Raw genomic sequence first — 26,765 nt, forward strand, 5'->3', positions numbered from 1 at the left:
TAACCAGCATTGTGTCTGGGGGAAGCAACTACAAATGCACTCTGTTTTCTGTCGTCGATTGATCCGGTCTGGTGAAATCCGACTTGAGCGTTGACGGTCTGTCACATTTCACGCTGACACCGAGCGAACACTGGGCTCACACACTCGCGTTCATACACTCTCACAGACAGGGCTCGCAATATTATCGACAGATCCGAGTTGGGAGTACAGTCGGGGAGAGCGCGTTGAAGGTAAGTTGTTAAAAAAATACTCAGAGCAGGGGAAATAGACCCGGTTTCAGCGTTAGACACAGAGGCGGGGTCATTCCTTAAGATCCTGTTAATTTTAGCCGTGGTTCTTTCTTTGTAATTTTAGACCGGCCACTTTTAATCTTTCTCTCTGCGCTTTGCTGTTTGCTTCCATACAACCGGGAAAGCCCTACCGGCTCATCCCAGCGCACCGAAATCACCCGAATAAGTTTATACACAACACCGTTTTGTTTTCTTACTATTAACCAAATATTTTAAAGCGCTTCGAGGCGTGGGTGGCTAGCTATGGGATTTTTCTCTGTGTTGGTCGGTAGAGGAGGAGGGGTTGGTATGGCTTGCCAAGCTAGCGAACGACATTACGCAGACTGGCTAAACAAGTTTAAATGGGGGTTAAAGTGGCGAAAGTTGTTTTAAAGTCGGTTCGAGGATAATTGGGATTCCGAGAAAGCGAGCTGGTGTGGTAACACTGTAGTTATATAGTTAGAAGAAGCATCATAACGCCTTTACCACAGCGTGCTATGCGCACTAATGTTAGCATCGCCCCCAAACGCTAGCTTCCCGTCAGCTAGCGAGCCGTGGTCGTTGCTGTTGTGAAGTTAAAGCTGCTGGTGAGCCGGGAGAGGAATCGTATCCCTGTCACGTTCATGTAGATTAATTTTTTTAAATTCCCAAACAGTCTAATTGAGTGAAAACGTAAATATTCACAATGTAAGCTGATGAACCAGTTTATGAAATAGCAAAGTTTTAGTACCAAACTACCAGTTAACTCAAAATTACAACACACGTGCATGTCAAAAGAAACTGATGGCTTTGACTTGTTTGTGTAGGTAGTCCAGCTTGGTGAATGTTGTGATGTACAGTGTTAACAGAGTACCTCACAACTCGGTTTAACTCTTCGTAACTCATTTAATTTGTCATTTTAACAGTGTGTAAAAGCTGCCTCGGTGAGGGGAACGAGAGGAAAACGCAGGGAACAAAAAAGGAAAAGAAACGAAGGAAATTCCCCGAAAGGAAATGCCAATCGCAGCCGCTGGACAGCCAACGACTCAGGAGCCTCGAGTTTGCCCCCGGCTGCCCTCCACCCCGGAGCCTGTCCCTAAAGGGGCTGATTTATTCGACGAGGCGGGGGCGACAGAGTCTGCGGAGCGAATAGAGTACGGGGGCGCGGAGGGGGGCAGAGGACTCGGGGGCTATAGTTACAGCCAGAGCGGCGCGAGGGGCTTTGTACAGCCCGGATCTACCAACGGCTCTCCGCCGCAGTCCCCAGAAGCGTCCTCCTCTTTTCTTTTCCACCCCCACCAAATGACCATGGAACCTCCAAGGACTCGATCTCGCTCACGGTCTGGATATTATCAGTCGTGCGGTGTTGGAAATGGCAATGGAATGACCGGCAGCGCAGTTATGGTATCTAACCACCACCACCATCTCCACCACCACCACCATCAGCAGCAGCAGCAGCAACTACATCCACAGCAGCAGAACGGTGCCGCTTGCGCACCACTTGGAACTCACAGTATCCACTCGGAGAACCAGCAGCGAGCCCCAGGAAGTAACGCCTCTCCCGGCATTCAGAGGCTGTCTTCTGTTCCCGGAACGCACCGCATCCCAGCAGCAGGTAAACGTCTCCACTTGTCATCGTCACTGGACGTGTATGTGGTTGTGTAGGTTTAGAACAAGAAGGAAAGGCGAGTCACACCTCCACTCAGAGTTTTAATTTCACACTGTATGCGAGTTGAAGGGACATAAGCGGAGGTGTTCTAATACCTTTCTTTAGAAGCTAACAGAGAGAGGGAGGGGACTGCCCTGGGGTTGGCATGACTGTAGTGTCTGTGCATGTGTGAACACATTTGATGTATTTTAATTAGATGGGGTGTTTTATGTTCTTGCCACTTAGCTATAGTGTGGATGTGATACACAGTTAGCACACACAGTAGGCAAATGAAAAACAGCAGCCTGTGCTGTGGACTGGGGTAGCCTCAAGCCAGTTGAACTGCTGTGCATAGTTAGTTAACCAGACTGCATTTCTTTAGGCACTGTGGCATGTCTACTTTTAGTCAATTACACAAATATTGATGTAACTAGGTAACAAGCCTTATAATGTGTACAGGCAAAATCTTTGACTAAACTAGGTATGGTCTGTTCTTTTTCAAAGCTTCTTGGAGCGAAAATTGTAGCTAGATAACCCAACTTGTTGGACTGTAGTGTGAAGTTGTGAACAAGAGTTAAAATATCCTCATATATTACTGTATTGGTTCTCATTCATTTCATGTATGATATTGAATAGATCAACATTTAGTCAGCATTTACTGTTATGAATGCACATACACATACAAAAAAAAGTGCTTATGACAGAGAATCAGCTGACCAAAGTGGTAAACAATCTTAGCCATGGCCTCTGTTTTAACAGATATTTGGTTTCCGTCTGAGGTTGTATTCTGTTTCAAATGTTCTTTTCTTTTTAATTTTTTTTCTATTCACAGCTACCTGGGTAACCTCTGCTGTGACGTTTTTGCTCCATTGCAAAGCAAACTTGGTTAGAGTATGTGTGGACTGGTGTTGGGTGTTAAATACATGTGAGGGCACTCTCACACAACACAGTGAGTGCAGTGTTGTGAACTTCATAACATAGAAGCAGCACAGCTAGAGTTTCACATTCATTGAGGCTATGGGAAAGTTTTCCTTTCACTAAAGCTGATAGCACACCTAACTGGCTTCACAGGTTTGAAAATGCTTCTGCAGTTGGTAGCATCCACGGGTGTTGTGGAAACATTTTACTAGTTATTATTATTAATTTTTTTTTTTTTGTAAAGAAACATTGTAACATTCTAAAACAAAATCCCCTTTTTATACAGTGACATTATGTAGTGGAACTTTTGTTTTATAAATTTTTTATTTTGCAAATTAATTTGAGTCATTGACATTAAAATGTAAGGACTCTGGGAAAAGCAGGGTTTAGGTTTGGTCTCATTACAGCAGACAAATTACTCATACCGATTCTACCTCTTGGGATATGTCTAAGACCGCAGTCATTTCTCTCACTAAGCAACTCATATATGACAGACGGCCTAGTTTTTTTTTTTGTTTTTTTTTCTGTGGAGGTACTTACTTCTGCTCACCTCTTCGAAATATGTCCTCACTTGGGTACACCATCAAGATACACAGTGAAATGAAACAAGTCCATGGCTTGAGTTGCATATATAGGAGTAATAATGATAAAGATGATGATGATTTAAAAAAAACAAAACAAAAAACTGTCACATTTTAAACAGTAGGTGTTTGCATATCTGTGTACACAAAAAACTGAGCAGCTCTTTAGAGAGACTGGATTTACCTGTTTGGAAGACTGAGAGCAAGAACACAGCTGAACCCACATAAACAAAGAGAGGCCTCTTTTGAACACTCAGTCATTAGGTTGTCGAAGCAATGTGTGTGTGTTACTTGTATACCTTTGTGTTGTGTTCCAAGGAAATAAAGTTGTCTCTGTATGTTGTTCTTAGGAAGGAACGAAGAACCAAGACAAATAAATAGGAATAAGAATAAAAATATAGACTAGTTTGCCAAGTCACAGTGTCTCACCAAACTGCTTCTAGTTATCTTCAGAGTTTATCGACCCACTGAGACTTGCTGCCTGTACTCTATCATAGTAGCTCCGCTGTGAAATGGATAGCTCAAATCAATGGATGGAATGACTTTATTGTATTTCCATCCAAATTGATTTTGATTTAGAGGAGGAGGACCTGGGTAGAAATTCTATAAATTTACCAACTTGTTGTTCAGACAAATTTCAACACAACCTGACACCCACAAAAGAACAGATACTCAGAAAGGCTACAGGTGGATGTACACATTTGTGTTTGTACTTTACTCTCTCCTGCATTTGTGTAGGTAGATGATGAGTCTAACAGTAGAAAAAATGCACACATATAAAAGTTTCTTTCATTTAGTAGATATTGTAGTTTAAATACAATGTAAGTTATTGTTTTATTTCTATGTATTTTTAATTGAGTGCTGTTTACATTGTTAACTGCAGGAAGCAGGGGGTGGGGTGGGGGTGTACTTTTATAGTTAAACGTACTCCTACAAGAGTAAAGCAGCTGGCTAGCTGGACCTTTCCCACCACTACACACCTCTTATTAAACCCTCTTTCCATTCTCAGAATGGGATTTGCTTGCTGGGAGAGAGGAGGGATACTTAATCTATTCTTCCACTGCTAGTCACCTGCGTTGGACATGAAAGATAATGATATCCTGTACTCTTCAGTCCCCTCCCTACTCTCCTCTCCTTTCCCCTCTTCTCCACTCATCTCCTCTACTCTCCTAGTCCCCCGTTGTAATTATTTTGCTCCCATTTTCCTCTTTGTGCGTTGTTCTTTCATACTTGTTTCATATTGTACATAGTGCAAAGGGTATTTTCCTCTTTTTTTATCTGTCATAAAGTTCACATGACTTTTTAGGAAATCATTATGTTTTCAGACTTAAGAGAGCTGATGTCTGCAAAACTAAGACTTGAGGTTGCAAAAGAGAAGCACAGAAAAGCTCTCAAAATGCTTAAGACTGCTGCCAATTGGTCCGAGTTGATAAAAACATCCTTTGTAGCAGCTGATATCTTACCCTGATTGCGACCCACCTCTGTCACAGTCTGTCCTGTTACTCACATTCACTTCTCCCTCCCGTCTGAATCAGTCAACCCTTTCTGTACCCCTCCGGTCCATTTTCTTTGGCTTCCTCCTTCACATTTGTCTAATGGAGGGATCGTTTTAATGGATTGCCCAAAGCAGCAGAGAGGCGGACAATCCTGCCACTCTACCTCTACCCCTCCACTCCACTCCTGTCCTCTCCATCCTTCTGTCTGTAACAGAAGTGGAAACATGCACTCTGTTTTTTTGCTTTCCTTTGTCTTGTCGCCCAGGCAACCCCCTCTAGTTTGAAGAGAAACTCTTTCACTTGGATTGACCAAGTAGCAGGGGTTCCCTGCTACTCTGTCCAAATAAACAACAAAGCAGTAACTTTGGTCAGCAAGAGAGGATCCTTGGAGTAGGGGAAAGTGACCTTAAATTAGCTCAGAATCTAAGGGAAAGGGCTCTGATCTGGTTTGGAAAAAAGGTGCTTCTGAGACTAAGTGTAAGAGAGAATGCCAAAGGGTCACTTAACTCCTGAAGAAAGGTCAGTATGAGGAGAGAAGAAGGAAGCCAATGAGTGAGCAAAAACTGCAATAGCTGGTTAAAAAACAAGTCAGTAATGGGAATTTGTAGTCATAGGACTGCATTAAGCAAGTACAGTGAACGAGTTTTAGGAAGGTCAGGTGCAGGCAGGGGATGAGGAACGGGAAGATGATTAGGCTGAGACCAGGCAGTGATAACAAAAGGAAGATGTGAACAAATATAAGGAAGAGGGCTGTTGAAGAAACGTAGCATGTCACGGGTGCGGCCATAAGCAAAGCATAGACAGGAAGCATGTCTTTCTTGCACAAAGCAGTTGAGTGTGCAACCTGAGAGGAGGTGTGGATACTGAAAAAGTGTTGGAGGCATGAAGAGGCCAGAACAGTTGACTGAAGTCAAGACAAGCACTAACTTTGGGAATGTGGGTAAAGGTATGTGTCAGAAAGGAATGAATGGTGAGTGAATTAAGGAGGAGGATGGGAGGGAGGCATACTTTGCTCCTGGTGTTTGCATGTTGGCCTTCTGTTACTTTCAGTTTAATTGCATATGTCCACTGGATGTACCTTTTTGTTATATCATGGCTGCAAGCCTGTGTTTCCCCTTTTGTTGCGAGAAATATCCTCTTTTGTAAAATTCTTTTCTTGCTCATGTAACCCTTTCTCAGTAAGCTGTTGGGAAATGGCATATTATGTCAAGTTGTACTTTTTAAGTACTATGATAGGGCCACCATTAACCCTTAGCACAAGTATAAACCCAACCAACTTCATACAGAATAGAATAGAATAATCCTTTAATTGTCCCACAAGGGGAAATTTGGGTGTAATACAACTTCATGTATACAACTTCATGATTTATATTTTCTTATTCTCGCCTTTGGAAATTTCTTTTTAATCTCAAATAGCTTCTGTTGCAATTCTGTGCCTCAACAGTTGAGTATCCTTATCTTTGTTGATCATTTCAACACTACCCCTCAATGTGTCCTTCTCCTTTTCCACCTCTGTCTTTGTTTTCACTGCTTTAACCAAGACTGCTCATTTACATGAACTGAATATTTTAATCTGCATAGTTGTAGATTGAAGTAGTAAGTTTGTTTTGGATGTTTTGTAAAGTGTAACTGTAAGAAAACCCTTCCCACCCCCAAACCTCATGTGCAGGATAATCCACTTCTCTGCTGTCCACACATTTGCTGAGTGTTTTCCAAACATTCATCATTTTGCCAACATATGGCTAAAAGGCTACATCCATTGAAAATTCAGTGCTTCATGGAGCTGTATTTTGGCAAACAGGAACTGTTTAAACATACTGTGCATACAGATGGGCAGCAGAGAGGTGGAACACGCTGTAGGGATGGTAGAGAAGAGTCATTAAGATATTTCAGTGAACTATAAGCTTCTGTCTGTGTTTGTTTTGATACCCTTTCCTGCCACCTCTCAAGCTCTCAGGGGTGAAAAAAAAACCCCCCAAAAAAACCTGGGAAATTGGGTTTTGTTTTGGATATATATATATATATATATATATATATATATATATATATATATATATATATATATATATATATATATATATATATATATATATATATATATAATTTTTTTTTTTTTTTTTTTTTTAATTGCACTTAGGGTGTTTTATTGGTCAGAATGCGAAGATAATTTCATTTACTTATTTATTTACTCAATAACTAGTTGGAGGTTTTTTGGGGGCTGTGAGATTTATACCTTCCAGCTTATGAAATAATATTACACTTTTTTCTTTTCATTTGAGATAAAAGATGTCCAGGAGGCTTAGTTTCACTTAAGTTAGGGATTGGAGCAGATCCCAGCTCTAATAGGTAGAGAGCCAGGGTACACTCTTGATCCTGGCTTATAAATGATGTGTTAGTTGCCCCAAAGACAGAGAGCAAGCGCATTTTATTAGTAGCTATTTCCAATGGGCTCCTCAGAATGTAGTTCAAATAGTTGAGAGCTCACTTTGTGGCACTAGTGTCAAAATTTATGATGGAAAGTAGAGAATTAAGACAGTTATCACTCTCCTTTTCTGCCCATTACTTTCCCTGTCCTAATGCTGTTGCTCAGATGGCTTCTGTCTTTCACTGAGGGGAATGTGGAGAGGAAGACTGAAGACAGAAAGTAGAGTGAGAAAAGAAAACGAGTGTGAAAGAGCGGTTCGCTGTGTGCATTCTGTATTTTTATGAACTTGACTGACTTGGTGCGTCAGTGCACACGCCTTATTTACTTGCTGCCTGGGTGGGCTGGGAGCAGGAATGGGACTGTTAGAAACATGTGCATACAGACAGGATGACGTCACAATCGAGCTAGAGACCAGCTTCATATCAGCCGCAACGCTATTGAGTTCTTAGACCACTATTTCTAACAGATGCGCTTTCTTAAATCAATTATGAAATAAAACTCCTCTGCAAATATTTTAATTTTGAATTTTTTTTTTTGTCACAAATACATAATAGAAGAGCAGCATACTGGAGCGGTGTGACCAGGTTAATTTCCAGTGAGTCTCGTACCCTGCGAATGGACTCTCAACTCCACTGGATTGGACCTGCTGGTGGTAGTACTGTCCTCTGTTCTGTAGATTCGGTTATATCGACATTATGGCTCCTGAACCAGTACTGAGTCGTGTGGGCTCTGTTTAGAAGAACAAGGGACACGGGGCCAGCTGGTATGAGTACAGGGAGTATTGGGGCTAGTTGGTTAGCAGCATAAACTTTACAAGCAAAGCAAGGCAAAAGAAAATTAATGGATGTAATAGTTCAGGGAGACGGATTTAACAAAAAAAAGAAAGAAAGAAAAAAAGAAGTGTAGTAGTGGAGCACCACTTTAGCTCAGTAGGTGAGCAGGCGACCACATGCTGCATGGAGTACAGTGGCTCGGGTTTGAGTCTGACCTGTATTGTAGTATAATGAAATGAAAGTCAGTTGCAAAGTATACTTCGGTGGGTGTTAAGATACCCAAATGGCATAGCACAGTAAAGTTTCTGTGTGTCTGCAGATCCACATTTTGCCATTATGATGTTGAAAGATGCAAAAGGTCAAAACAATACCAGCCTCGTCATAAAGAATGTACTTTATACATTTACACATCCAGTTTTAAACATTTTGTCATGTCAGAAGAAGCCATAGGCCATTTCTTGGACTGTGCTCATGTTTAAACTTAGCCTGTATTTGAGCTCACGTAGACAGTACTGGGACAGGCATACTCACAAAAATACCAGACTTGCCTTTGACAGGAACTATGTTTACTAGCAATGTACTGGTTTAGAAAGTAGCTGCCATGAAATCAGTCACTTATTATTTAAGGTGAGCATGGAGAAACTTTCCCTTTAATTAAACAATGCAAAAAAAATCTCTGTGTTAACCTGTACATCTGTATGTAATAAATATGAATAAACAATGTTGATTTTTGAATGGATTACATTAATATTTGAGCTCAGTGACTCTTAATTTGAAAGAAACATGCTTCTAAACTTTTCTGTTTTTTTGGCTACTTGGGACTTTTGGTAAAACAAATATACACACACACACACACACACACAAAGACATGCAAACTTCACCATGGCAAAAGTTTAAATCCAAAAACATTGAAAGATGCTTCAGCAAACACTATTTATTATACATACACGACATAATATTCTGATGTAGGCATGCAGAGATGAGGTTTCAGAAAAGAACATAGACGTGTGACTTACTCACTGTTGCCCATATTCACAACAACTTCGCACTCAAGTATGTTCTGTGCAACCACCTGCACACGCTTGCAGACTGTGGGATGTAAATTTTCAGGCTTGAGAAGAAATGCAGGATGGAGGAGCAACCTCAAGGACTGCAGCAGAACACACAAAAAAAGATAATGAGAAAGATAATGAGGAAGGAAATGTAGGAGGACAATGAAGTGGGAGAACGGTAGAATCAGTCCCATTTCTATACATGCACACACTCTTTTGCCATGAAGCGCGTGTGAAGCAGGTAATGGTTGGGCAAGCGTTACATGCCCGCCTATTTTAAGCTTGGATATCAGCTTGTTACTTGACTGCTTTGCGCTAGGGTGTGAAGTGTGCTCTGACATGTGTTCAGGAGGCGGGGTGATGTGAGAGGTGTGTATATGCGTGTGTGTGTGTGTGTGTGATATACATATTTTCAGTTTTGCTTACTTTCTGTGAATGCTATGTAAATGGATACAAGTTCAGCAGCAGACAACAAGCCTTCTGTGGCTGGTTGTTACTGTTGAGCTGGTGATTTGTTAAGTAAACCTTTTGCTTATCTATCATCTATCCTTTCATCTATCATTTCTGTTCACCCACTCTCTCCTGTGTTTTTCCATTTGGACATGAAACGGGAAGATGTAGTTGAATAAAGATAGACGGTAAGAGAGAGGCTGATGGAGATCATGGATAGAGATGGTGCGATAGGGCAAGAAAAGGAAATGTGGGTGCCGTGCGATAAAGCTTCAGGAATATATGGGAGGGAGACAGGCCGGCAGATAGGGAAATAGATCGGTGGCTGGGAGGGATGGTGATGAAGTGATGGAGAGTGTGAGGAGGAGGAGGATGTGTAAGGAGGGTGTCTGAGCTGAGTGCAGGGGGGAGGGAGGGATGAGAAGGGGAGGGAGAGGTGAAGGAAATGGATAGAAATAGCTGATGCACTCTGAGGCTTACAGAAAATCAATAGCAGTCAAGAGGGGAAGCCACAACCCCCACCCTGTTCCCTCTCTCTGGCTCTTCTCTCTTTCTCTCTCTCCCTCCACTCGTTTTTCTTCCACTCCGTGTCTGTTCCTGTCTCCCTTTCCTCCTCAGTGGTCTCACCTTTTCATGCATGTTTCCAGCCCTGTCCTCTTCTTCTGCACCTCCCTTTTGCCCTCTTCTTGTCACCCACACTTCTCTCTCTCTCTCGTTCTCTCTCCTCCTTCACCCTCTCCTGCCAACATTGTTGTGCTGGTTTTGTGAAACAAACAACTAAAGTCGATGGCAATTTTCTGCAGCCACGGGGAAGGTGGGGCCTGCAAACTATTCATTCTCCACATAGTTACTTAAGCTGGCATTGCTTGCAATCATTTTTCCTTCATTTAGATAAGACCTTTTTAAATTTCACACAGCAGGAAATGGTTACTGCACACTCAATTCATTTTTTAAAAGTTTTTTCAAAAGTTTGTTTTGTGACTTTCAAAGAGAGAAGAGATGAATTGTGGTGCTCTAAAGCTACTTTGTGTCTTTAGTATTATAAGTCATAGTTTTTCATATCATCTGCTTCACACGGCAGACATTTAATTGTCAAAAAAACCATCCTCCATCATGATGCAGTCTGTTGACCTTATTATTCTAGCAACAAAATATCTTACTGTGTTCGACTTCCTCTTGTTCAGATAGCTATGCAAAATTCAGTTTTAAACACAAAATCACCTGAAAGTTAAGTTTAGAAAACTTTGCAGCCTATTGCTGTTTTCCCACATGTATGTAAATTTTACTTCACAAATACTGGTTCATTATGCTTTTAACCAGGTTAGCTGTTTTTCCAGCTAACCCTAGCCCTTCCCATCTTGTATTTGTACACTGACTGCTTCACTGGCCAGACTGCTTTTGTTTTAGTCCATGATATTATTATTCTCCAAAGATGCTCATTGTCACCAACTGACTACCAACTCTGCTATCTTGGACTGGTGCTGTTTTACCCTGGAAAATTGCTGTGAGCTGGGAGGGCCACTCAAACCAGGTGAAGAACTGGTTCATGTGCTGCTGCAACAATCTCATTGAAGTCTCCACAGCAGAATAAGACTAACCATCACCAACTGTAGTCCAAAACAGTAAAATTGGACTTTATCTGTCTTTATTTATAATGGGAAACTTACTTGAGTAGCAGCTGATTATATTACTCATTTCTTTGTCATAGACTTTTTACTTGGTGGGATAAAGACAGTTTAACGTTCGACCCCACTGCTTCCTCACATGTCAAGAAAAGTTGAGGACTGCATTGGATTTGCAAAAATGACTGAAGACACGGAAAAGGTGATTCAAGAAGGTCACATCATTTGCAGAGTCCGTGGCTTGCCAATGAAGGTTCATGTGACAAAGCCCTTCGTACAGTAGTTCAGTGTCCATGAAATCCATTTTGTACTGTCTAAAACTTCCTAGATATTGTCGAAGAATTTGCCATTTCCTCGCACATTGTAATTCATACTGCAAATCCCACCATTCGGCTTTTCTCGGTGCCCTAACAGCAGAACCAAGATTGTGCACAGTCTGTTAGTCCAACAGTGAACACGATGTTACTGCAACATTTTAAACCTGCTCTGTAGCTTCTGTGTTGTGCTCTATAGAGTGACTCTAACTGAATGACTCGTTTCTGAGTCAATTTACAGGATTCTGACAATGTGCAAGTGAGACCACATTCAGGGAGGGAGCTGGATTTTTGCCTATTGTGATCAGTGAATGAGTGTTGCAGAGACGAGCCGCTATGCAGCCGGCGAGCTCCCTGAATACTTCACCAGTATTCCGTCCCAAATCATCTCAGTGGAAATAGCCTTTTAGCCTGGTTTTCACTACACTAATATAAGCTTTACTTACTTCAACCTTTTCAATCCATTTATTTGTCCTGCTCTAGGGATTGAAGTATGAAAGGAAATGCTTTTTTAAGGACTGAGGAATTCAGTTGTGAAAACCTCACTCTGCCTCTTTCTGTCTCTTCCCCCCCTTTGTTGTCAGTCATAGCTTCTCTTCAAAGAGGCCGGCTGTAAGCAGGAAAAATCCCACAAACAAACAGCCGATAGGTGAAAAATTCTCTTTTTAAACACCTTTTTAAAAAATGTTTTATTTATTTTTTATTTTTTTGTGCATCTATTTCTTTTTACTTTTGATTCGTTCATTTTTATTGAAAAGGTAGTCTTGTCTGGAGTGCCCTTGGGAGTGCTTACCCTTGGTGTGTATACCACTGCCACCATCTGTGGTGAGGACGTCTCAGAACGAGAGACGTCCCCATGACAAAGGAAAAATAAAAGCCAGAATAAATAGGAAAGACAATAAAAAGATGAAAGGATTGTTGAAAAACAAAAGAGTAAAAGTCTTAGCTGTGATGGAAGCGGCGGTATCATCAGAAAGCTTCTCTAATCCAGGATTACTGTGTTTATTTTGTGTGTGTGTGTTTTTGCATGTGTGCCTACATCTACTGCCTCTGATGTGAGACAAGAGTATGCCATATGTGTTTCAGTCACTTTTTTGCCGTACACACGGTCAGCAAGTGTTCTCACAAACAAACATGTTGTCATTGTTTTTGCTGCTGTGTATAAAGTCTTAAGTTGGGTTAGAATAATAACAACAAAGGGATTAAATGGAGATAATACAGAGGTCTCCAAACAATGATGGCTATAATGTCAATAACGCCAAAAGGTATTCCTTTTATGTTGTAGTTTATATTGTAAAATGATACACAGTACACTGCAGAAAAAAAATAACTTTCATGGCCGTGTACATAAGAAAAACTGATGCCTATTTGCGTTGTATTTTTAGGGAAATGAGCTGCTTCTGTATTTTTGGATGAGAAATACATAGAGAAACTTTTTAGCCTGGCATGATAATGGTTGTCCAAATACAATTTTGTTTAGTTAAACTTATCAAGCGCAGATGATGGCGATTTCTGGGCAATTTAAGACTTTTTGCTGTAGTTTTTTTGCATCCAAGAGGGTCTGAGTGGGGAAAAAGAGTCGTAGGAGTGTAGAGATGGCTTAGTAAGGATGTCTGAGTGCCCTCCATTTGTTGTGACCATGCAGGGGCATCAATTGTGACCTTCAAATGGACTTGAAAGTGGTATAATAAGGAAAAACTACTCATTTCGAAAGGTTTGTAGCAAGCCTTACATGTTCTTTCCTTCTTTGTACAGGAGCCTCTGGCGGGTCCTACCACTGCCACCCAGACCATGCGTATGGAGAGGAGAGCGATAAGGTAAGAAAGACATTTATTAAAGTTTTCACAGAATTTCTGCAAAATGGAAAAACTTTTAAAATGTATTGGTTTAATGACCCCTCTCCCAGAGATGAAGCTTTAGCTCTGAGAAGTGCTTGATGGTGTTTAGTATTCAGCAGCAGGCAATGAGGCTTCTTGTGTAGACATTTGCCTCCAATTGCCTCCTTGAGAAACTCAAACAGCAGTGCCTCTGCTTTACATTTCATAAATGCCAAAGTATGTTAAGAGGTGGTACATAACTGTATGCACATTATACATCTGTGAGAGAGGACTGCAGATTGTTGTTTAAGTTTATGCTTTACAAATAGTTAGGCTGTCATTGTTTCATGTATTTGTTGTTTACTTTTGTGTAATGAAGCATACCATACCATGCTTTTGAATAAACAGCTGATGGCCAGTTGTTTACAGCAGATTAATCTGATTACTGGATATTGCATTTAGCCGCATTCCGTTATTTGCAGTGTTTTCACTAAAAACAGTTTCCCTTTTCTGTTAAGGGTGCGTATCCTTTTTGTTTCAGAAACTATATGTTTGCGTCACCAGTTTAAAAAACAAAACAAAAACCTTGTGTGTTTGTGTGTGTGCTACTGATAATATTTCAGTATACAAGTGTACTTCAGTAAATGATAGTCATCATCACAAGTGAAGTTGTGTGTTAAAAGCTAACAGATGAAGTGGAAAACGGGTAAAAAAAAGGAGGAGAGGCGAGACAGGATGCTGAGGAAGGTGTTGCAGAAAGCTTGGAGGAAAAGAGGGGAGGGAGAGAGGCGAGGCCAAAAACAGGGAGGGGGTATTGCTAATGATTTCACCTCCAGCTGTGGAACTTGGTTGGAGTGAGAGAAGCGAAAGGAGGGGAAGGAAGGGAGGAACAGTGGCAGAGGAAACAAAATGGGCTTTGAAATCTTGTTGATGGAAAGAAAATAAGTGGGGGAGGGAGAAGTGTTTGAGTGCTAGTGGGAGCATGTCTGCAAAATATTAATGAATCTGTAAAAGCAAATGACCATATTTGCTCAGTGTGCAAATTCGTGAACAGATTCTCATGCCAGGAAAGAGAAACCCGGTCTCTATTGTATTTTTTTTAGGTTTGTATTTTCATGCAGTCTCTGGGCCTCTCTTTTATTTTGGTTCTCAGCAAAGACAGTGAAGCCATAACAGCTGTTGGCCAGAGTTGCTATGTGTATGTGGGTGAGAGTGGATACATGCATACCCCAAATGTAGACATGGTGAAAGAGAATGTGGAAGGGTGTGTCTGCACTTCTGCTTCAGGATGTCTGTCCACTCTGGTCTGTGAACATGCTGTGGATGCTGTGAGAAGGAATAGGAGGATGTGTGAGCCATAGATGGATTCACAGTTTTTCCAGACATGCTGTAGTCAGTGTGTCAGTTCGTTTGTTTGTGTCAGAATGTTTTCTTCTCATATTTTCTAGCTTTTGTTTTTGGACCAGATGTGTGTGTCTGTGTATAAGTTCACAAGTTCGGGCACTCAATTAGAACATGAGGGCACATTATAACACATTGCTTTAGGACACACACACACACACACACACACACACACACACACACACACACACACACACACACACACACACTCCTTTGTCTGGCAGTGCTCCCCTCCCTCTAACGTGGGTAGACAGGCCCATCAAACTTTCATAGTAATGGGCAATAGTCTGCATTTGTTAAGATGTGTTTGTCCTGTCTAAGAACCTTTTTTGGCCTCATATTTTAAGCAAGGGTCTTGGACAGGGCAGGCAGACAGGGAAAAAGCAGGGGGCACATGAAGAGGCGATCATAGATGGGTTTAGATTATCTGATGGAAGGAAAGGGGGGATGGTAGGAGGTTATTCAGAAGGGTGGGGAGAGTGAGTAGAGGAGACTGGCTTAGATATGAAAATGGGCACAGTAGATGTCCCTAGGGTTTTGGGGTTGGGGCGAGGCTGGTAGAGAGGTTGTGGGGTGTTGGGTTGGAAGAGAGAAGCTTAGTGTCTCAGAGTGGGGTGGGGGTGGACCACTAGTGCCCTCCATCCAATGCCGTAATGGGCGTATTGTAGTATCTTCTGCTGGTTTTGATAAAATGAAATGGAGAAAAGCTTATTTTTTATTTCTTATATAACAAATAACCTATTTTCACTGTTTCACTCCGATTCCAACTTGAACTTCAACATATGTTGTGTTGTGTTCAAGTCTCCCGAAAGAATCAGTGTTTCAAAAGCAAAGCAGTGGGAATAAGTTTAATTTGTTGATGTGTACTTCATATATGCCAAGTGTCCATCCTAAAAAAGAAAAAAGAATTTAAAAACACAGATTTTAGTTTCAAAAACAGTCTGGGATTATGTTTTAGTCTGGACAGCAGGCAGAAAAGACTTAAGTTTCTGTTTGAGCCATGTTTGCTAACTAAATTGGGTCAAAACATTATAGCTAGGCATTTCATCCTTCTTGTGTGGGCATTTTTTCCCCCATTGCCATTTCTTCCTGTAGCGATTGATGATGCTTATGGTACTGCTTTAATAGATTGTCATATTTGCTTTGCAACTCCTCATCTTTGGTCCAGGTCCTTTCTTTTTGTACCTTTGCTTTTCGTTCATTGTAGTTTTTTCTATAAGCCAAAATCCCTTTTGTCTTGTTTACAGTGTCACAAGCATGCCCAGCATGCATGTGTGTCGTCATTTTAATATGCCTTCATAGCCATGTTAGTACAGAATAGAGATTATTTGTAAAACTCTAAAACACTGCTAGTATGTACAGAGATTTGTTTTAAAATGAAAACATATTTGTGTGACTGAAGTCTTAGTCCTCTCTTCATGTCAAGGCTCATATTTTTATTTGTTTAGTTTGTTTCGAGTTCGCCTGTTTGACGAAAGAAAATTTCATACTTTGAAGATAAACTGAATTCATTACAGCACCGAATACGAGATGTGTTCTAGAAAACGGCTTACAGAGTAGTAAGAATACAAAAACAAGAAGATGCATTCACACACACATTTGTGCAGCACCTTAAGTGTCTAAACTGTCACACACACACACACTCAAACATAATGGATACATGGAGGAGAGCGATGGCGTGTTCAATATCTTGTGAAAGCACACTTTGACATGCAGACTAGGGCTGCCACAACGATTATTTTAATAGTCGGCTAGTCACCGATTGTTTTTGCGATTAGTCGACTAATCAGATCATGCGTCCATTGGACGTAAAACGTACAGCTTATTGCACCAGCATGCATCTGCTCTTATATAACTATCATTAGCTTACAGCTTTAAGTGTTTCAGGTATGTGCTAACTAAAAATAAAGACAAGATGATAGTTTATTAAATTTTAATGAAATTTGCAGATTGTTTCGGTGGAGTTTAATAAACTCAGCCTTCTGCTTCTTGCTATCTAAAATATAGCAGGACACCGGAGTACATTCTCGAGCATCTCACACTAATCAGTTGTCTGCTTGACGTTTATTCAGCTGTGTAAAAACTATAACTTTAATCTCAGCCAAACCGATTTACTCAGGAACAAATACAATACTGAAAAAAGCCAAACAATAACATTTTTAAGTTATCTAAGTGACTTATATATCATGTTTAACCTGAGTAGCAAAAGACGGCGGTGGGTTTGAAAACGATTTGCCGGGAGTCCGGTGTTCTCACCGGCTCTAGTGAGCCTTGAACCCCGGCTAGCTATCGTAACAGACGTCTCCGAAAACGTCGGAGCGCTTTTGAAAATATGCAGTGTCTTGATAAACTGAGCAGATATTTGAGGTTTACACAGCTACATTCTCGCCTGAAAATATGTTAAATGTTTATTTTGTGACCCAGAAAGTATAATAAGAGTAATATTAAAACTAACTAGCTGCCGCCATTGTTGGAAACTGAGCTGGGCCGCTCTATGAATTCTGGGATAGGTTGGGCCACGAAGTATACACCGGGACCCATCCTTCAAATCTGGGGAAATGAAGGGCTCATTTGTCGGAGTCTTCAAATTTGGACAGTCTTCGTCGTGTCGCTGTAACGTAATTGACCTACAAATGCGGGCACAAGAGGATGCGGTTCCTGAATTTGGACACAGCTACGATACCGGACACTGCTTCTTCTTCTTCGGGGTTTAACGGCAGCTGGCATCCTTGTACATGCAGTGCTGCCATCTTCTGTTTCAGTCCGTTATTACACTCTAAAATCCTACTACTTATTCCTGCGTCTTTTGGGATCTTACAAAGCTTCAAACAACGCGTCGACTATTAAATTAGTCGTCGACGATTTTGATAGTCGACATAATCGTGACTAGTCTACTAATCGTGGCAGGCCTAATGCAGACTAGGAATCGAATCACCAGCATTCTGATTAATGAAAGGGAGCTGCCCAATAAACTGTTGTTTTTTTAAAGGTATTTCATATCAAATCAAATCAAATCACTTTTATTGTCACATCACATGTGCAGGTACACTGGTACAGTACATGTGAGTGAAATTCTTGTATGCGAGCTTCACAAGCAACAGAGTTGTGCAAAATACAATAATGTAAAACAAGCAAAATATAAAAATGGCTAATCTAAAAAGTAATAAATATATGTACAATATGTAAAGGTATATACATTACTGAATGTGTATACTAAATATGTTTTTCTACGTGTGTGTGTTTGAGTGTGTATATACTATATATATACATGTTTTACAAATGAAATAAAGTAAACAATAAAATAAGATATATAAAATATACAGAGGTTGGTATGTGCAAAACAGTGGTATTTATATACAGTATGGAGTGCATAATGTTGAAGTTCCAGTAGTGAGGGTGAGGTGTCTATGAAGTGTTCAGCAGTCTGATGGCCTGGTGGAAAAAGCTGTCTCTCAGTCTGCTGGTACGGGACCGGATGCTGCAGAACCTCCTTCCTGATGGTAGTAGTCTGAACAGTTTATGGCTGGGGTGACTGGAGTCCTTGATGATCCTCCCCGCTTTCCTCAGGCACCGCTTCCTGTAGATGTCTTGGAGGGAGGGAAGCTCACCTCCAATTATCCGTTCAGCACACCGCACTACTCTCTGGAGAGCTTTGCGGTTGTGAGCGGTGCTGTTGCCGTACCAGGTGGTGATGCATCCAGTGAGGATGCTCTCAATGGCACAGCGATAGAAGGTCCTGAGGATGCGGGGGCTCATGCCGAATCTTTTCAGTCTCCTGAGAAAGAAGAGGCGCTGCTGCGCCTTCTTCACTGTTTTGTTTATGTGTACTGACCACGTAAGATCCTCAGCCAGATGTACACCAAGGAAGCGGAAGCTGCTCACTCTCTCCACAGCGGCGCCGTTGACGGTGATGGGGGTGTGTACTCCTCTGCACCTCCGGAAGTCCACTATCAACTCCTTTGTCTTTGCGACGTTGAGGGTGAGATGGTTGTCTTGACACCAGTGGGTCAGGGCGCTGACCTCCTCCCTGTAGGCCGTCTCATCACCGTTGGTAATAAGACCCACCACTGTAGTGTCGTCCGCAAACTTCACAATGATGTTGGAGTTTCTAGTGGCCGTGCAGTCGTAGGTGTAGAGTGAGTACAGGAGAGGGCTCAGTACACACCCCTGTGGAGCACCAGTGTTCAGTGTGATGGGGGATGAGGTGGTGCTGCCCAGTCTGACCACTTGGCGTCTGTCAGACAGGAAGTTAAGGATCCAGCTGCCGAGGGAGCTGCTCAGTCCTAGATCCTGCAGTTTGCTGTCCAGCTTCGAGGGAACGATGGTGTTGAATGCTGAGCTGTAATCTACAAACAGCATTCTCACATACGTGTCTCTCTTCTCCAGGTGTGACAGGGCAGCATGGAGTGTCAGGGCTATGGCATCATCAGTGGACCTGTTGTGGCGGTATGCGAACTGTAGAGGGTCCAGTGAGTCGGGTAGTGCAGAGCAGATGAAGTCCCTGACCAGCTTCTCGAAGCATTTGCTCACGATGGGGGTCAGGGCTACGGGTCGCCAGTCGTTCAATGAGGAGATGGTGGAGGATTTGGGTACAGGGACGATGGTGGCCATTTTGAAGCAGGCTGGGACTACAGACAGAGAGAGGGAAAGGTTGAAGATGTGTGTAAACACTCCAGCCAGCTGAGCCGCGCATGACTTGAGGACGCGGCCGGGAATCCCGTCCGGACCAGTAGCTTTGCGTGCGTTCACCCTCCTGAAGCACTTCCGCACATCCTCCTCAGACACAGTGTGCGCACTGACGTCATCCGCGGTGCGCACACTGTCCGGTCTCGTGGTGTTCGCTGTGTCGAATCTAGCGTAGAATACGTTTAGATCCTCACACAGAGAGGCCGTGGTCGACCTCTCTGTATTTGTATTTATGGTCAAACTATTTAAGTTCAAAACTGCAGCCTGCATCACCATTTCTGTTAAACATATGGAGATGTATGGAGATGACTTTTTTGTTATCCTTGTTGCCTGGTAGTAGTTATTGTTTGCCTTTCCCATAAACTTGTCAAGCCCGGGTCACATTCAATATTATGGGCAAGCCATTAGTGTATACTCTGTTTGGGCCTGCAGTCAGAATACATTTTGTACATTTTTTTTCTTTCTCGAACAGCAGAGTTTGCCTCTAAAGAACTTCAGAAGCTATTGTTCTTTATAGGCTGTAGAACTCAAACGGTGGCAGCTGCCCATGTGTGAATGTGAATTTGCGCATGTCTGCAGGCGTTTCCATAACTGTGTGTGTGTGTGAGTTTCTGCAGTCTGCTCTCCAGCTGTTTCCTGTTAGCTATCACACTGCTCTCAAGGTTGCTGAGCTGTGTATGTGTGTGTCTGTGTGTATGTGTGCTAAAAAGTCACAGCCGCTGAGTCATTTTTATCACACTTTAACAACGTGTCTCTCCCACGAAGAGGGGAGCTGGAAGAAGGGATCAAATAAGTAGAAAGGGGGGGGGGGGGAGCATTGAGAGGGTAACTGTGGGGAAGTGTGTGTGTGTGTGTGTGTGTGTGTGTGTGTGTGTGTGTGTGTGTGTGTGTGTGTGTGTGTGTGTGTGGTGTTTCTTAAAGAATCCATGTGTTCTTGAGAGCACAGCAAAGGTCCTCATAAAAGAGTGACTAAGAACTGACACATGGATATGTGTGTGTTCTTGCCTCACCAAGTGCTAAGCGTGCGAGTCACTGTTTGACAGTAAGTGAAGTGACTCACGGATGAGTTGGTAGGATCGAAGCGGTGTATAACTTATTAGTCAGTCTAAACCTGGATGACTAATAAACTGAGCTATGTCTCTGTTTTTGTGTATGTATCGTTGACTTTTTTTGACTTCACAAGAAAGAATTTGTCAAGCTATCCAATTTAGGGAGTGTTCTCGTAATTCGCACATGGGCTTGTGAGTGCTTGTTTTGTTTGCATTTCCTCGCGCCAAGAGGAAGTGACTTTCAACCCTCAGGGCCTTCGAGAGCTGGTGGTGTAATATGCTTTCTTTCACAGATGCACGCATGCAAAGTATGTAAACTCGCATGGAATATACAGGAAGTACCGTTAGTCACAAAGGAACATAATGTCTAATGTGATGGTATGGATTGTAGGCTAGAGGGACTGAAAAGCATGGTGAAATTGATTTATTTGATATGAGTTCTATGGGTCACTGACCACAATATCCATTCCCTCTCTCCTCTTCTCCCCTTTCCTCCTCCGTGTTTCACCCCTCCCTCTACAGAGTGAGGAAAGCCCCAGTCCAAAGCGCCAGAGGCTGTCCAGTCAGTCCGTCTTGGAACAGCTAACCTCATCTGCACCCCCACCATCCACCCCTTCTCCTCCCATCCGCCCCTGGGAATCAGGACCCCAAAGTCGGAGACAGTCTCATCCTCACTCACACTACCACCAGGAGAGATGCCTCACTCCTGCCCGGCACAGACGCAGGTAAGGTGGCAGTTTCCAGATTTTTATTTATTTATTTTTTTACAGTTCCACTATTACAACTTGCCTCAGGTTCTGTGATATAAAACTGTTATTCTTCCCTTTTTTAGTCCACCAGCAAGGCGTCAGCGTGGCCGTCTCTCCAGACCCTCTCGCCACCTGCCTCCTCATCACCACCACCCCACCCAAGGCCCCATATCTCGTCTGTCACCATCCGAGCTCCAGGATGAAAACTACCACCACAACCCCCATCCATCCACTCCGCAGACATACCCAACACACACTCCCAGCGCCTACGGTCAGCCTCCCACGTCTGGGGGTGGAGGGGTAGGTTCAGAGGAACCCCGAGCTTTCCATCCCCCCAGCCTATCATCGCGACTACTGCACCCGGCCACTCACCACCATCACCACCACCATCATCAGCAACAGCATCATGCAACGCAACAGCAACAAGGAGCCATGGTTATGGATTTGCATGAACAGGTCAGTCTGTAAATATTTTATTTTCTGTGGAAAATGATAGAAATCTGTGTGTGTGTGTGTGTGAGTGAGAGAGAGAGAGAGAGAGAGGGAGAGAGAGAGAGAGAGAGAGAAAGGCTGTACTTCAACTTTGGTGTGATTTCTCATCAGCTGCAGCAGGGCACTGTACCTGTCTCCTACACGGTGACCCCAGTCCCTACTCACGGTCTCACAGCACCTTTGTGTAGCAGTCAGCATCTTCCACCTACCTGCTCCTCACAACAACAGGTCCCTGCCTGCAGCGTGGTCTTCAGCACTGGACAACACTACCACCCGGTGAGAGGCATAAAACAGTGTAAAAGTTAGTAGGAGTGTGTGGGTTTCTTTGTTGATTTGAAAAATAAAACACTTTGTACTGTGCAGTTTCTTTAAAAGAAAACTAAAGTGAACAACAAAAGTGTGCCAAAACCTTTCCTGTTTGAGGAAACTAGTTAGTTTTCTCAGTTGTGGCTGCCACCTTGTGGTGAGACTACATATTACAGTGACCCTCATTTTATTTCTCTCTTCTCTTCCACTCTCTTCCAGATGATACAGGCATGTTCAGTGCAACATTTGCCGGTGCCCTATGCCTTTCCCTCACTGCTATCCAGTGATCCTCAGTTCCTGCTTCACCCTCCACCTCACATGTCTCACCACCCGCCCCACCTCCCCACACCCGGACAGTTCCTGCCTTTCCAGACACAACAGCCGCGTTCGGTACGTGATCAGCTTTACTGGCAATGACCTATATCGCTGTGTGCAATAAATGCAGTGACTTATATCCGGTTTCATAAAGACTTTAAACAGTGTCAGTGCTAGTCAAACACAGGTGTGTTATTTGCCCAAAGTTGCTGTTGCTGATTGTTATACTAAAGGTAGAATACAAGAAATGTTGCTAAAAGTAGACTAGTATATTTGTTTAATTTGTCCAAGTGTTTTATTTAGCTACAGATGAGAAGTTATAGAGTAAATTGGTGTTCTTTTCTGTTTGTTATTCCACATTACAAGACGTGTACATTTTATTTTTTTTCTTCAAGTTACAAATATTAAGATTTTACTTGTTACATGTCTTAATGTGTCTCTTTAAGAGTAGTTGCATTATTGGAGTTACAACTTTTAATATTAATTAAACTGTCAAGCCATCAGTTATAAATTGTGTTATTAAAATATGCTGTTTTGTGATTTTGCTGAAATCTCCAAAGAGAGAGGAAACAAATAGGACAGCAAACATGTCTAACCCACCATAACGCCTGGCATGCTTTCATCATTTAATCACAGCCCTTACAGAGGATTGAAAATGAGGTTGAGCTTCTGGGAGAGCAGCTTTCAGTGGGTGGAGGTTTCAGCTATGCCCACCATCACCATCACCACCATCACCACCAGCCGCCCTCTGCTCTGGCGCCTTCAACACCGCTCCAGTTCCTTTCACACCACGACCCCCTGTCACAGGAGCTTTTTACAGTGGTGAGTAGATTTGTCAAATCAAATGTTCATTTACGTTACAATGTAGGATTTTTGTAACATGAAATTTTTAACCATAGTGTAATACATTTTTTCCATCTCTTTTGCTGTGTCTTAGCCCTATCCTCACTTTATGCCTCGGCGATTCACAAGCCGGCGTTACCGTTCTCAACAGGCAGTACCCCCGTCTCCCTACCACCCCAGCTTCCTGCCTTACTTCTTGTAAGTTCCTTCTTTAAAAAAATTCTGTTGGAACTACGTGGCTGAATTTGCGAGAGATCTGAGTGTACCTCAGGATGGTGATAAATGCAGTGTATTAAACTTCTTCATGCTCTTCATCCACCACAGGTCCGTGCTTCCTATGCCTCCAAATGTGGCCCCTGCTATCAGTCTAGAACTGGATGTGGATGATGGAGAGGTGGAGAACTATGAGGTAGAACAAACTGCTGTCGAGCTGTCACATTTTTCATTTTGTTTGAAAATACTGCATCCTAGAATCAAGCGACAGTTAATATGATGACTGTTTTTGTTGGTTTTTTTGTAAACATGTCCTTTATCTTCGAAATCTTCAGGCCCTGTTGAACCTCGCAGAGCGTCTGGGAGAGGCCAAGCCCAGAGGTCTAACTAAAGCAGATATAGAACAGCTTCCATCATACAGGTTCAACCCCAACAACCATCAATCTGAGCAAACACTGTGAGTACCTTTTTGCGTGGATTTTCTTTTGTTTTGTGAGCAGTTGCAGGTGTTTGCGCAATTTAAAATGTTAGCCCAAGACCATGTGTAAAAAAGCTCCTAACATTTGTCTTTCAGGTGTGTGGTGTGCATGTGTGACTTCGAGTCACGCCAGCTTCTGAGAGTATTACCCTGTAATCATGAGTTCCACACCAAGTGTGTAGACAAGTGGCTTAAGGTGAGTGAAGACATTCTTTTATTAGGATAACGGTAATAAATTCCACTGCGGTTGTGAAGCTCAGGCAGAGCAGTCATGGCACAGCACATAACTGTGACAACTGAACTTCCAAAAAGATATTGCCTCACTCATGTTTCTATCTAGCAGCCTGCATTCTCCTGACTTGTAAATCACTTCAGTAAACAGAAAATTTACACACTTGCTGTGCTGTTTGTATTTGGTACATTAATAATTTAGGTTCTTTATTTATTTTTTTCCCAGGCTAACAGGACCTGTCCTATCTGTCGAGCCGATGCCTCTGAGGTACAACGGGACTCTGAGTGACCTCCTATAAATATCCACAATCCCTGACTCCCTTTTGGATGCACCAACCAATCAGTGAACTTCCTTACCCCTTTACCACAAGCCTTTGCTTACACATAACTGGGACCAGTGCTCTTTAATCCTTCACTCTATCCCACCAGACACTGAATGGTAATTCTCACCTGGAATCAGCATTTATAGAAGTGTGGAGACTTTTTGCTGACTTGTGCTTACTTTATCACTGGACTTCATAGGCCTTCCATTTTTGGACTATTAGACCCTGCTACCCTGCCTTCTTCTGATGGTTAACGCTCACTATAAATGGCCTTTAAAAACACACCCACGACACAGTGTCATGTGCAGGTGGACATATATGTACGTATTTTTTTTTTTTTTTTTTTTAAAGGCATTATGAACCCTTCTGAATTGTGAACTGTTAAGTTCTGGTGAAGGAGAGAAGAAAAGGCTTATTTGAAAACCACATGTATAGTTGTACTAACAAACACTGAGGGGGAAAATTGGCAGTCCAAAGATTATATTTTCGTTATTGTTCTTCTGGTTATAATTAAGCAGTCCCATTTTTGGTGTGCAGAGACTGACCTTTTTAACTAGACTCATTATAATTGTGCAGCAGAATGAGCCAGTTTAATTTCTCTGTGTGTATTCTTGCATTCCTTGGTGTCAAAGCAGTCTGTATAGGGTGAAACAAAGATACTGTACACTGTGTGACAAAGAGTGAGCTACTTTGAAACAGTGAAAAAATACACTTTATTTTCTCTATCCAAGTGTCTGTGCGCGAGTGTTTTTTTTTCAGCAGTGTGAGCCTTTTCACTTGTGGGGATGTGAGTGTTACACCTGTAGAATTTATGCAGTCCATGTGGTACAGTGCATTTACTTCCTAAATTGTTTCCACTCTACTTCAGATTGATTTAGACCCAGTGAAGGTCAAGAGTAACTTCAGATCTTCACAACCAAGGTTCTTGGGAAGCTGACAGTGCTTCTGTGTCATATTTCATCTTTCTTTTTTAAACCACACATTAGACCTTTGAATCCGGATCGGTTCCTTCTTCTCTAAAACAAGAATAGATTCAGTTTTTTCCCCTTAAAAAAAAACAGATAATATGTTTATCAATCAACATGCTCACTAAGCTCTCCTCCAAGACATATTTGATGAATATGGTTGAATTTATTAAAACTCAACATTTTCATCAATCCTCAGTATATTATAATTTTAATGGGAATATGGTATTTAAAATGTGACTATTTTTGGTACCTTTCTATAATTTTGGCAGGTATTGATTCCAGTGTTTTCCCCATCACTCACAGGGAACAAGTTTAAAGAGTCTTATAAGGTCATCGTTAAATCTACTTTGGTTCACTGGTAGATTTTTCACTTCAGCACTTTAATATGTAGATTTATGACCTATACACACTCTTTTTATTCTAAGAAAAAAACAGCATTAATGCATAAAAAAAATACAGATGTTCTTCACAACATCATATTCCAGTATTTACAACACCCCCAATATATCAGTTCTTTCAAATTCCCACTGTTTATTTCCAAAGGCATTTATTCTCTGTATCTTAATAATCATCATCAGTCATGATATAACTCGTAAACCTCAAGCACAAATCAGGCTTTCAAATGTAAGTCCCAAATGGTCAATATTTTTAAGATGACAAGCTAACATAGGCCATAAAAAGTAAAGAGGAAGTTCAGTGCGGCACCTGCAGTGTCTTCCATCTGAAATGCCTTTTTATCCAATCTGATTTTCTTCTGGTAGAACTCGTATTTCTTCACTGTTGCCACATCAGATAGAAACATTAATTCAAAGTGGATTTCTGTTTTCCAGAATCTGGGAAGAACATTGGTTTATACAAAACACTTCTTCAGTTTTATTGGATGTTTATAAAAAGACAACAACTCTTATTTAAACAATGGGAATCAATGTTTTTCTTCTTCATTTCTGTATGCATCCCTTTTGTGTCTTAGGATCATTTTGTGTTGGACAGTTTTTTGTTGCTTGGTACACTAGCAATTACCTCAGTCCCACTATTTATGTCTTTTCAGAAGATGGCACAACCAGTATGGTTAGTGTGCATCTGTTCATTTTCCATGCAATTTGCTGGGTTGTTTGATATATATTCCTTTAAACGCTATGAATTAAAGTGGTGTCATAGTAGTTTCATTATGTATTATATCTGTAACCAAAATCATTTGAAGGTCTGTTGATGATGATGATAATGAAATTTTTAACAAACGTTTGTACATTTTGTATGAGAGTTATTACTAGTAATACTTTATTAAGTAGTGCAATGATTTTTTTTTTAATCCCTTACCCTGTCTTTTGGATTTCAAAAGCTGGTTCAATAATAAATGTATAACATGC

The 26,765-nt window shown here is 41.8% G+C and overlaps 1 protein-coding gene across 1 annotated transcript; it reads left to right on the plus strand.

Moving 5' to 3' along the window:
• The first annotated feature begins 111 nt into the window (after positions 1-111).
• rnf38 (ring finger protein 38) lies at positions 112-26,736 on the plus strand. Its single transcript, XM_063476865.1, has 13 exons — positions 112-230; positions 1,175-1,863; positions 13,283-13,344; positions 21,003-21,205; positions 21,313-21,685; positions 21,833-21,997; positions 22,247-22,417; positions 22,979-23,164; positions 23,280-23,383; positions 23,510-23,594; positions 23,734-23,855; positions 23,973-24,072; positions 24,334-26,736. Exons 2-13 carry the CDS (start codon positions 1,263-1,265, stop codon positions 24,394-24,396), a joined length of 2,235 nt encoding a protein of 744 aa, XP_063332935.1. The 5' UTR covers positions 112-230; positions 1,175-1,262; the 3' UTR covers positions 24,397-26,736.
• Positions 26,737-26,765: the final 29 nt, after the last annotated feature.

The sequence above is a fragment of the Pelmatolapia mariae genome, linkage group LG6 (genome assembly GCF_036321145.2).
Source record: "Pelmatolapia mariae isolate MD_Pm_ZW linkage group LG6, Pm_UMD_F_2, whole genome shotgun sequence".
Classification (NCBI taxonomy): Eukaryota; Metazoa; Chordata; class Actinopteri; order Cichliformes; family Cichlidae; genus Pelmatolapia; species Pelmatolapia mariae.